Below are 12,817 nucleotides of genomic sequence, written 5' to 3'. Positions count from 1 at the left end.
AGGCTGTAACGTAACAAAATGTGGAAAAAGTGAAGTGGTTTGAAAACTTTCCGAATGCACTGAATGTCATCCTAACCTTTGATAGATGAGTTCATGGTCTGATTATAGGTTTATATTCATTACTTTATTCTAAAAATGAGGAAGGGTGGATACACACATGTGATGCAATAGGAGAGATATTTTGAGAATCGTTTGAAATAGACCATTATCATTTTGGGGAACAATATAGCCATTAAAGGCCCAGTGCAGTCAAACTGATTTTCCTGTGTTTTATATATGTCCACACTATGAGGTTGGAATTATACTGTGTAAGTTGTGAAAATGGTGATAATGCCATTTTAGTGTAAGAGCTGTTTGGAAAGATCACCTGAAATTTCAGCTTGTTTTGCATGGGTGGAGGTTTGGCCTGCCTGGCGACATCACCAGGTTAATAGACCAATAACAAAGAGAGTTCCAAACCTCACTGCCAATAACAGCTAGTTTTTGGGTTACATATCTCTCCCATTTGACTGCTTTAGTTGAAAATAATCACAGTAAGGTACTTAATTTTTACACAGAGATGATTTGATATTGAGATAAAAATGGCTGCATTGGACCGTTTTAATATACACTTGAGAAAAACATTCATTAGATGTTCAACAGTCCTCTCTTACCCATGTCGTCCTCATGGTAGATGATGGAGTGGTGTTGTGTGGGCTGGCTGGTGTATCTGTGGACGGGCTCTATGTAATACGTCCCATTGGCTGTGAGGACAGAACCCTCAAACTGGCCCTGGATGACTGAGCCGTGACAGGAAGATCCCTTCTCATCTGGTGAGAGACAGACAGGTGGGAGTTAGTGAGAGATGGAGGGTGGAGAGAGACTGATAGGCAGATTGAGGGGAGGCAGGCTACAATATGTTGGATTATAAAGCCACGAATCCCTGAAGTGTAATATACCTTCAAGCTCTCCAGAATATAGATGGGAGAGGTCTGCTGTACTTGATATATTTTCAGAGAAGACTTCAAAAGGCTCTGTGAATCCCGTCGTGTCTCGCCTCAAACGCAACCGGAAGTTCCTAAAGTAAACAATCGTGTGACACAAAGCACAAAGAGTGAAGCAAACATTGAAAGAAGTGTTGACAGTTATATACTCAATCAGAAAGGCCATGAAACAGCAGCTCCTGGGCTTGTGTCCAGTACCTGAGAAAAGCTCTGAAGTCCAGCTGCAGTGTCTGGTCCTGAGGCTGGGTCTCTCGTTTGGCGCGCCGGTGTCTCCTGTGTAAGGCCTCACGATCATAAGACAAGCCTTCGTAATGCCTTATGAACGGGCTAATACCATTCAGAGCTCCTAGAGAAGTTGACATAGAAATGACACAGGAAAGTTTAGATACAGTGGCTTTATCTTGTCTGGTGTGAGAACTGTGTTAACCTGCTTTGTGACGTAATAAAAAACATTTTTCCAGATAACTGCACAAACAATGCTTAAAAGACTTCTTAACAGCTTCTACCCCCAAGCCATAAGACTGCTGAACAGTTCATCAAATGGCTACACAGACTATTTACATTGACCACCTAATTTTATTCTTATCAATTACTATGTTTTGCACTGACTCGATGTACAATCACTGGACTAACCTTACACTCAAAACACACACGCACACACATGCATATTGACGCCACACACACACACACATACATTCACATTCATTCACACTCTTCACATACACTGCTGCTACTCTCTGTTATTTACCTATGCATAGTCACTTTAACGCTACCTACATGTACATGTTGCCTCAATTACCTGGACTAACCCGTACCCCTCCACATGGACTTGGTACCGCTACACCTTGTATGTAGCCTCGTTATTGTTATTTTATTGTGTTACTGTTTTTCCCTTTAGTTTTTTTAGCACATTTTTCGTACGCTTTTAAAACTCTGCATTGTTGGTTAAGATCTCGTAATTAAGCATTTCACACCTGTTGTATTTGGCGCATGTGACAATAAAAATGTGATTGATTTGATAATATAACAACATTTGAGAGGGGCAAAACAAACAATGTCTATAGATAAATGACCTACTGTCAGGAAGTGATACAATGAACTGAGGCTTCCTTTGTGTAGAGGCAGGCATTATGAACATTTCTCATCCATTTCAACTTTGCCATTCAGGTAGATTTAGACTGTGTTATAAATATCAGGCATTTCCCTCTTTCTAGTAGGCCTATGGACAGCAGATAAAAGTGACATAATTTCAACATGACAACAACTTCCCCATTATCGTGCTACATTGTTTTCTCTTTTGTCAAAGAACATGCCAAACAGATGGTCAAGGGCTTACACACACTGTCCATATAACACTCACACAAAGCTTCCATAGAGAATATCTCATATCATATCTAATCAAACAAAACACAGCATCAACAAGACATGGAGGCCTTTGTAGCAATGTAGTCCAATGTGTTTGTTGGCCATTGCATTACACAGAGGACAAGCTCAGGCAGATCCCCTGTCTTGTCTGATAGTTCCAAGCTAAGGGTAGGCCACCGAATGTGAACAACGGCGTTAGATCCCCTTCCTGCATTGCGTGACTTGTCACACCTCAAAAATGACCTAAACAACGTGTCAAGTGTCACACAGGAAATAAAAGCCAAATCTACCTGCATTGGGTCCGCCCGAGAAGATAAGCAACATCAGAAGGCAGTATTTGGGTATATTCATGATGTCTTCTGTGCTTCCTTTCTCTCTCTTGCTGCTTACCTGTGGTCTCCTCACTGTGGAATGTGACTAGATAGCTGCTCATGCCAGGACTTACCATTGGAAGATAGGAACACACAGAGTCCAAGGCAAATTCAGACTTGTTATACTGTTAGGGAGTCCTTTAAAATATATGCAAAAAAACACATTTCCAATTCACACATGCGTATTAACACACACTTGTACATGTGTGAAATAGGACAAATATAAGCACCCACCAAATTATGTATTATTTAAATATAATTAGTGAAGACGAATGTGTATTAGGTAACAGTGGTTTCACAACAATGGTGTTACTGTTTCATAGAGGTAATGATAGGGGTCATTAAGTCAATTGTTATTGGTACAGTCACCCTAACACGAATTGGGGTGGGAAGTTACCATTATCTTTATTTAGGCTAGTTGTATTAGATAATGTTAGCTGGAAACTCCCCTTGGAGACAGTGACAGCCTGATTAGCCTATAGGCATACTTCCCTCACAAATTAGATCTATTTGGAGAATGTTTTATAATAGACAATGTGTTATATTTTGGGGAGCAATATGGAACAAAAGTCAAGATATTCTGATTGAAAGAGTGTCATCAGACTTATATAAAGGGAAGTAAAAACCCATAAGTTAAAAGCAGTGCTGTCACGTGTGCTCCCTCTCTGGCCTCTAGGTCACCAGGCTGCTCGTTATGGCGCACACTTGTCACCAGCGTTATGCACATCTCTGCATAATGACACTCACCTGGACTCCATCACCTCCTTGATTACCTGCCCTTAATACAGTTGAAGTCGGAAGTTTACATACACTTAGGTTGGAGTCATTAAAACTCATTTTTCAACCAGTCCACAAATTTCTTGTTAACAAACTATAGTTTTGGCAAGTCGGTTAGGACATCTACTTTGTGCATGACACAAGCCATTTTTCCAACAATTGTTTACAGACAGATTATTTCACTGTATCACAATTCCAGTGGGTCAGAAGTTTACATACTGTAACGGCTGTCGTGTGTGTAGGACCAAGATGCAACAGGGAAGTGTATACTCATGTTTTTAATACTGAAGAAGGTGAAACAAAATGAAACACGAATACAATTACGAAAACGGCACTAACAGTTCTGTCATGTGAAGAACACAAAACAGAATACAACTACCCACAATCCACAATACAAACACACCCCTAATTATGGGACCTTCAATCAGAGGCAACGATAGACAGCTGCCTCCAACTGAAGGCCCCAACACCAATTAACTAAACATAGAAATACAAATGACTAGACAAAACATAGAAATAAACTAACATAGAACAATAACCAAAACCCTGGACTAATAAATCAAATACCCCTCTCTACATGGACACAAACACACAACCACCCTGAACCACATAAAACAAATACCCCCTGCCACGTCCTGACCAAACTAAACACTAACAAATAAGACCTTTACAGGTCAGAACGTGACACATACACTAAGTTGACTGTGCCTTTAAACAGCTTGGAAAATTCCGGAAAATGTCATGTCTTTAGAAGCTTCTGATAGGCTAATTGACATAATTTCAGTTAATTGCAGGTGTACCTGTGGATGTATTTCAAGGCCTACCTTCAAACTCAGTGCCTCTTTGCTTGACATCATGGGAAAATCAAAAGAAATCAGCCAAGACCTCAGAAAATTGTAGACCATCACAAGTCTGGTTCATCCTTGGGAGCAATTTCCAAACGCCTGAAGGTACCACGTTCATCTGTACAAACAATAGTATGCAAGAATAAACATCATGGGAGGACACAGCCGTCATACCGCTCAGGAAGGAGACGCATTCTGTCTCCTAGAGATGAACGTACTTTGACGCTAAAAGTGCAAATCAATCCCAGAACAACAGCAAAGGACCTTGTGAAGATGCTGGACGAAACAGGTACAAAAGTATCTATATCCACAGTAAAACGAGTCCTATATCGACAAAACCTGAAAGGCTGCTCAGCAAGGAAGAAGCCACTGCTCCAAAACCGCCATAAAAAAGCCAGACTATGGTTTGCAACTGCACATGGGGACAAAGATCATACTTTTTGGAGAAATTTCCTCTGGTCTGATGAAACAAAAATAGAACTGTTTAGCCCTAAAGACCATCGTTATGTTTGGAGGAAAAAGGGGGAGGCTTGCAAGCCGAAGAACACCATCCCAACCGTGAAGCACGGGGGTGGCAGCATCATGTTGTGGGGGTGCTTTGCTACAGGAGGGACTAGTGCAAGTCACAAAAGAGATGGCATCATGAGGAAGGGAAATTATGTGGATATATTGAAGCAATATCTCAAGACATCAGTCAGGAAGTTAAAGCTTGGTCGGCAGGTAGCCTAGTGTTTAGAGCGTTGGACTAGTAACCTGAAGGTTGCAAGATCGAATCCCCAAGCTGACAAGGTAAAAATCTGCCGTTCTGCCCCTGAACAAGGCAGTTAACCCACCGTTCCTAGGCCGTCATTGAAAATAAGAATTTGTTCTTAACTGACTTGCCTAGTTAAATAAAGGTACAAAAAAATTTAAATAAAAGGATCTTCCAAATGGACAATGACCCCAAGCATACTTCCAAAGCTGTGGCAAAATGGCTTAAGGACAACAAAGTCAAGGTATTGGAGTGGCCATCACAAAGCCCTGACCTCAATTCTCTAGAAAATGTGTGGGCAGAACTGAAAAAGTGTGTGCGAGCAAGGAGGCCTACAAACCTGACTAAGTTACACCAGCTCTGTCAGGAGGAATGGGCCAAAATTCACCCAACTTATTATGGGAAGCTTGCGGAAGGCTACCCGAAACATTTGACCTAAGTTAAACAATTTAAAGGCAATGCTACCAAATTCAAATTGAGTGTATGTAAACTTCTGACCCACTGGGAATGTGATGAAAGAAATAAAAGCTGAAATAAATCATTCTCTCTACTATTATTCTCACATTTCACATTCTTAAAATAAAGTGGTGATCCTAACTGGCCTAAGACAGGGAATTTTTACTAGGATTAAATGTCAGGAATTGTGAAAAACTGAGTTTAAATATATTTGGCTAAGGTGTATGTAAACTTCCGACTGCAACTGTATGTCACTCCCTTTGATTTCTTCCCCAGTCATCATTGTTTCTGTTTCTGTATCATGTTGCTGCGCTGGTCATGTTTCTTGTGTTCGTTTATTTATTAAATGTATTCAATCCCTGAACTTGCTTCCCGACTCTCAGTGTACATCGTTACAAGTGCGATACACTGAGTATACCAAACATTAGGAACACCTTCGTAATTTTAAGTTACACCACCCCCTTTTACCCTCAGAACAGCCTCAATTCGTCGGGACATGGGCTCTACAAGGTGTCGAAAGCGTTCCACAGGGATTCTGGCCCATGTTGACTGCAATGCTTCCCACAGTTGTGTCAAGTTGGCTGGATGTCCTTTGGGTGGTGGACCATTCTTGATACACACGGGAAACAGTTGAGTGTGAAAAACCCAGGAGCATTGCAGTTCTTGACACACTCAAACCGGTGCGCATGGCACCTACTACCATACCCTGTTCAAAGGCACTTACATGTTTTGTCTTGTCCATTCAGCCTCTGAATGGCACACATACACAATCAATGTCTTAATTGTCTCAAGGCTTAAAAATCCTTCTTTAACCTGTCTCCTCCCCTTCATCTACAGTGATTGAAGTGGATTTAACAAGTGACAATCAATAAGGGATCATAGCTTTCATCTGGATTCAGCTGGTCAGTCTGTCATTGAAAGAGCATGTTCCTAATGTTTTGTATACTCAAGGAATAGGGTGCCATTTGGGATGCACACATGAACGTCACTAGTTCTAATAAATGCAACCAGTTGAGGGATTCCTCACGAAACTAGAACAAAAAAAGACCATCTGGTGTTTTCATAGACCTCCTTTTACTTGCAAATCCACTCATTCAATTAACAAACGTGACAGTTTTCAGTTCAGGAAACTTCAATGAAGACATTCCCATCCTAAACGGAACAAGGCAACCCAATGACTGGACAGAACTATGGTGCACTCTCAGTCATAAAGGGTCAAAGCCAGGTTCCTATATAAGAGATTACACACAGCAGGATAACATTTGCTTTAAATCCTATTTTACTGTAATGTGTTTTCATTTGGACGTTGTTCAGTAGGCCCTGCAGTGCTGCATGACAAACTGGCTACAGATGAGAAATACAAGCCAGACACCAGCACTTCATCTGGTCTGAGGTATGCACATACTACCTCAATATGAAAGGAGAGGTGGAAGAGTGCTAAGACAAGCACTGCATATACGTACCTAGAGGGGACACAGAATCAAACGGATCTAAAAATCACAATGAATAAGTTATTGTAAATGGTAATAGATGAAGAGCAACTGCTGAACATGACATTAACTCTTTTCATGCCAGGGACACAGAGGAACTAATCATGGCAGTAAGAATAGTAGCCAGACAATGTCCTGTGTCTGACACTGAAATGAAGACCTAAACCCTAATTCCACTTCTTGTCTGATCTGGTTTACCTCCAGAGAAACACGGCTGTCACGACTAGAGGTGGGCTCCTCCAGGTAAATATTTTGCTCTTTACGGCTATATTATAGGGGCATCATACGAAGAAAGCTAGATCTTTCTAAAGCTAACCAGCTTCAGTTAGTTTCACATTCCAGCTTAGGTTTCATCCGCACTACGACAGCGGATATTGCTTGACCGCCTGCGTGTGTAAGTCACACATGGCTAGTCGAACGACAAACTCTTAATTGAGACAATACTGAAACATAAATCCATGGGCAAGTCAGTGACACATTTAAAATTGTGCCGAAATCAAAATGAAGGAAAAGTTATCTTGCAAATTCAACAGGCTATGTTGTGAAATAGGCTTTTTGAAGTGCTCTTTTTTCTTATCGTTAATGCCGTCTTTAACATCTTATTCTTTTTTTACACAAAAAAAACATTTGATTCATAAAATATTTAATCAGTTCCTCAAATGAAGGGGACAATGTTGCAATTGTTGTGAGAGGGAGAGAATCCCATTTCATTGGTCATCAACTCAGGTCATAGACACTTCATTCAAGACAAACGGAGTTAGCCCTGAGTTAGCCTGTCACGGAGCAGGTTACTTCTGAAGGATTCGTTGCCGTAGAAATTTACCTGACTAAAATGTGAGCCACATTCGTATGACCAGTTATCCTGTGTTGAACGCCGAACTGACCAAAGTTTGAGTTAACTTCTCAAACCTGATTCGTAGGATACCCTTTATCTCTCCTGCTGCTGTTCCACTCCCTGACAGACTCCCCCAAATCATCCTGCCTTAAACCGATTGGCCAGGGTTGAACGGCCTGATGTGAAATATAACATCACACACCCATCCCACCCACAGGTAACCACACGTGACCTCAACATTTCATGAGGTCTCTAAAGTTGTAAATGTACGACTGGCTAGGCCGATATGGAGTCTTTAATAGGCAGCCCTAGGAATAGCCAAGATATAGAGCTCTCTTCTCTCCTCTGTTCCCTGCACACTCAGCCTTTAGTTCTAATCCCATAGGAATAATATGTTTTTACCACGGGTATCAATGGTTCAAACAAACTTTGTGAGCCTTTTTGGTTGCTAGTGAAACTAATTCAAACCAACATTAGATGTGACATTTGACCCTGCAAATGAGCGGTATTCAGACCCAGACAAAGGATCGGGAGTAATTAGTGAAGACTATGCCCTAGATTACTTGGATCTCCCTGGGCTCGTAGGTTATGGGAATTATCAAACCACCTTCATCTTTAGACTTACCCAATCCAACTATTAACCCCTTTAGTTCATAACCCACTTCATAAAATGATTCAATACAGAGAAGCCCATCGATTTCATGCCTTTAATTAAACTAAATAATGTCCACACTGTGATGTGTTCAACAAATTGCCTGTTGTTCCCATGACACTGACATAGCTCAACAGACAACCATTCTTATTAATGTACAGTGCATTCAGAAATTATTCATTTTGCTGTGTTTTACACATAATACCCTATAATCACAAAGTGAAAACATGTTTAGAAATGTTAGCAAATGTATTGAAAATGTAAATTAAATATTTCATTTACATACAGTTACAGTCAAAAGTTTTGACACACCTACTCATTCAAGGGTTTTTCTTTATTTTTACTATTTTCTACATTGTAGAATACCAGTGAAGACATCAAACCTATGAAATAACACATATGGGATCATGTAGTAACCAAAAAGTGTTAAACAAATCAAAATATAATTTATATTTGAGATTCTTCAAAGTAGCCACCCTTTGCCTTGATGACAGCTTTGCACACTCTTGGCATTCTCTCAACCAGCTTTGCACACTTAAAGTGTGTGCAAAGCTGTCATCAAGGCAAAGGGTGGCTACTTTGAAGAATCTCAAATATAAATTATATTTTGATTTGTTTAACACTTTTTTGGTTACTACATGATTCCATATGTGTTATTTCATAGTTTTGATGTCTTCACTATTATTCTACAATGTAGAAAATGGTCAAAATAAAGAAAAACCCTTGAATGAGTAGGTGTGTCAAAAACCTTTGACTGGTACTGTAAGTATTAACACCCCTGAGTCAATCCTTTGTAGTAACACATTTTGGGTATGTCTGTATCAGCTTTGCACATCTGGATTTTGGAATTTTCTCCCATTATTCCTTGTAGATTTTCTCAAGTTCTATTAAGTTAGATCGGGAGAGGCGGTAAACAGCAATCTTCAAGTCTTTCCACAGATTTCCAATAGGATTCTAGTCTGGGCTTTGGCTGGGCCACTCAAGGACTTTCACATTCTTGTTATGAAGCCATTCCACTGTTGCTTTGGCTGTATGCTTGGGGTCATTGTCCTGTTGGAACGTAAATCTTCACCCCCAGTCTAAGGTCATTTGCACTCTGAAGCAGGTTCTCATCAAGTATTTGCCTGTATTTGCCTCCATTCATTGTTCCCTCTGTCCTTAATAGTCTCCCTGCCGCTGAAAAGCATCCTCATAGCATGATGCTGCCACCACCACCACCATGCTTCACGGTAGGGATGGTGTTAGACGGGCGATGAGCTGTGCCTGGTTTTCTCCGGACATAACGCTTTGCATTCTTGCAATTTCATGAAAAAAAAATCTGCCTTACGCTCTCAGTCTTTCACATGCCTTTTTGCAAACTCCAGGCGTGCTGTCATCTGCCTTTTTTTTAAATAACTGGCTTCTGTCTGGCCCCTCTCCCATCAAATCCCGATTTGTAAAATGCTGTACAGACTGTTGTCCTTCTAGCAGGTTCTCCCATCTTAGACAAGGAACATTCTAGTTTTGTCAGAGATTGCGCAGTTGGGTCAGACAACCAGCTCTAAGCAGAGTCTGGGTCGTTCCATTTTTTTTCAATTTCCCAATGATAGAGACCACTGAGCTTTGGAAAATTTCCACACTCTAGAAATTGTTTTATACCCTTGCCCAGATATATGCCTCATGACAATTCTATCTTGGAGATCTACGGACAGTTCCTTGAACTTCATGGTATAGTTTCTGCTCTGACACCTTATATATACAGATATCTTTCTTTCTAAATCATGTCTAAACTTTTGAATTTGCCACAGGTGTACTCCAATGAAGTTTTAGTGACATCTCAAGGATGATCAAAGGAAATTGGATGCACCTGAGCTCAATTTGGAGTGTTACAGCAAAGGGGTGTGAATACTTACGCAAATTAGATATTTCTGTATTTCATTTTCAATAAATGTGCAAACATTTATAAAAACATGTTTTCACTTTGTCATTATGGGGTATTGTGTGTAGATGGGTGAGAGAACATCAATGTAATCCATTTTGATTTCGGTCTATAACAACAAAATGTGTAATAAGTCATTGGGTATGAGTACTTTCTGAAGGCTCTGTATGTCAGTCTAGGGTCCATGTATGAAAGTCAATAGTGCAGGAGATCTCAAGAGTAACCAAGGGCCAACATTTTGACCCATTTCTGTTAGACTCTAGACTGGCCACCAATGTCCCATGTGCCGCACGCTGCGACCCCTGCATAGTGAACTATTTTCAAGATGCTTCAAAGACTGGGAAAGGTGAAGGTATATGGGTTGTTCCACGAAATGAGTGCCTTTGTGTCCTTTTGATATTTTAAGTAGAATTGTGCACAAATATAGCATTTTAAATTCCTGTTATATTAAATGAAGTGCCCTTTAATATAGAGCACTGCATGGAACATTCAATAAATCTGATTTTTTTTAAAGAACTGCTAAAGTGCCAGAAATGTACCTCTGTACACCCTCTGTAACTACTATGAAGATTTTAACTCACTTTTAACTCACTCATTTTAAATCACCCAGACATTTCTCGAAGGTGTAAAGTCCTAGTTATTTTGTTGCTTTGACAGTCATTTCTGGCGATTATTATTTATTTAATGTGATTGGTGATTCATTTTAAGAAAAAGAAAAAAAACCTGTCTCTCATTTTAAGGTCAACCCTGTTATATGAACTGAACTTTAATTTGAACATGGTGAAACTATTCCTTTTGAAATATTTTCTTTCAGAAGAAACATTTAAAATCGTATAGTCAAACCCTAGTGTCAAAGCAGGTTACACTCTTTTAGGCAAATTTCTGGTGTTTTGTGGTGGAAAACTGAGTGGGTCGAGCGTAACACGTGAACCCTGCTACCCATAGATAGGCTAGAAAAGCTTGCATTCAATTACCCCTCCCTGTTGCACACAACAAGCTTCCATTCCCCCTGGGGGATTTATGGCTGATTTAAGAGGAAATCGTCAACCCTGTTACTTTACCTGGCACTTAATAGGCACTTACTATAGTCATTTTTTATTTTATTTAACACCTCTTGAGATAGGAAAATATGTTTTATATTCAGTTGAACGTGATCTTTGTGACAGAATGTTAAAATTAGGTGAAAACAAGTTTTTCTTCCTACCAAGTTACACTACTCAAAAGGAACCCACCCAATTGATGGAACGACCCATATCGTTTCACTACTCCCAGTTCTAGAGGGGAGAAAGCCTGATAGACATAATGTGTGTCAATGGACCCACATTCCCACCACTAAGAGAAGATTATCCGTTTAAAATGTCATATCCTCCGTGAGACCTTCAGGTGCAATCAATTCTAGATGTAACCTTGGGGGGTAATGGCAATGGAAAAGAATTAGAATCCAAATGTGGTATTGCATCGCCCCCTGCTGCAAGCTTTGGGGAATGAAAGTATCTTGAGTGCAGAAGACCCTCTTTGAGGCAAGCATGGTATTTGGGAAAGGGCCATCAGTTGCAGCACTGCAGCCAAGACACCAACACTTCAACAGACACAAGGACATTCATGCTAGAGGCACCCCAAAACAAGAGGATAGGCAAGGACTTCTAGGTGGGATGTTTGAAGTAAACATTCAGTGGCTATCCCTACTGATTAGGAACTGTCCGTGATTAGCTACTTAATATTAGAAACAGCATGTGATAGTCCTCTGGGGATAGAAAATAAAGTACAAATGACATTTCTAACCTATTTCAATTTTCTGTGTTTTGTTAAATAATGAATCCTTGAATGGCAGATGTTTTTCTTAGAGGAGAAAAGCCTAAACACGTCCTTGTGTTACCCGACATGTATGGGTTCCAGGGTATCTGCAGCTGGGTGAAGCTATGACTAATAATAATTACAATATAATATTATTATCAATATACCTCACAATTCCTATTACAGATGTCATAATACCATAAAACAAGATAAGATTAACGTCTGAGAAAACTCAAGAATGTTGTAAGAAAAATATGCCTGAGAAAAATCTAATACAGTAGGCCTATGTCCTGAATAGGGTTGCAAATTCATCTGTAATTTACTGTAATCTTCAGTAAGTTTGGTCATTAACAGAAAATCCATGGCATTCTATCGTAACTTTGGACATTTATACTTGAATAACTTTTAAAAAATGGATTCATATATAGTATTCATTTATTATATCTGTATTTATATTGTCCATAAGTTTCTAGTAGATAGACCATATGGTTCAAGAGAAAATAGCCTAATTAATGAAAAAGCATCTATTTTTAATTAACTCTGCAACTCTTCTAACTATTTACTTTTTTCACAACTGCCA

The 12,817-nt window shown here is 39.8% G+C and overlaps 1 protein-coding gene across 2 annotated transcripts in view; it reads right to left on the bottom strand.

Annotated features, from left to right (window-relative positions):
- si:ch1073-396h14.1 (disintegrin and metalloproteinase domain-containing protein 10) overlaps positions 1–2,819 on the bottom strand; it is a 58,266-nt gene extending 55,447 nt beyond the window's left edge. The window contains exons 1-4 of one of the 2 annotated variants that reach the window (XM_029695955.1): positions 2,639–2,819; positions 1,182–1,329; positions 939–1,057; positions 654–809 (exon numbers count right to left, since the gene is read on the bottom strand). In XM_029695955.1, the coding sequence (XP_029551815.1) occupies positions 654–809; positions 939–1,057; positions 1,182–1,329; positions 2,639–2,699 (484 nt within the window). In that variant the 5' untranslated portion in view covers positions 2,700–2,819. The remainder of the gene's footprint in view (positions 1–653; positions 810–938; positions 1,058–1,181; positions 1,330–2,638) is intronic. The other variant, XM_029695954.1, reaches the window with a different exon arrangement.
- Positions 2,820–12,817: the final 9,998 nt, after the last annotated feature.

Source organism: Salmo trutta, chromosome 17 (genome assembly GCF_901001165.1).
Source record: "Salmo trutta chromosome 17, fSalTru1.1, whole genome shotgun sequence".
Lineage (NCBI taxonomy): Eukaryota > Metazoa > Chordata > Actinopteri > Salmoniformes > Salmonidae > Salmo > Salmo trutta.
Note: the sequence above shows the minus strand (reverse complement) of the source record. Positions and strands in the feature narration are given on the sequence as shown.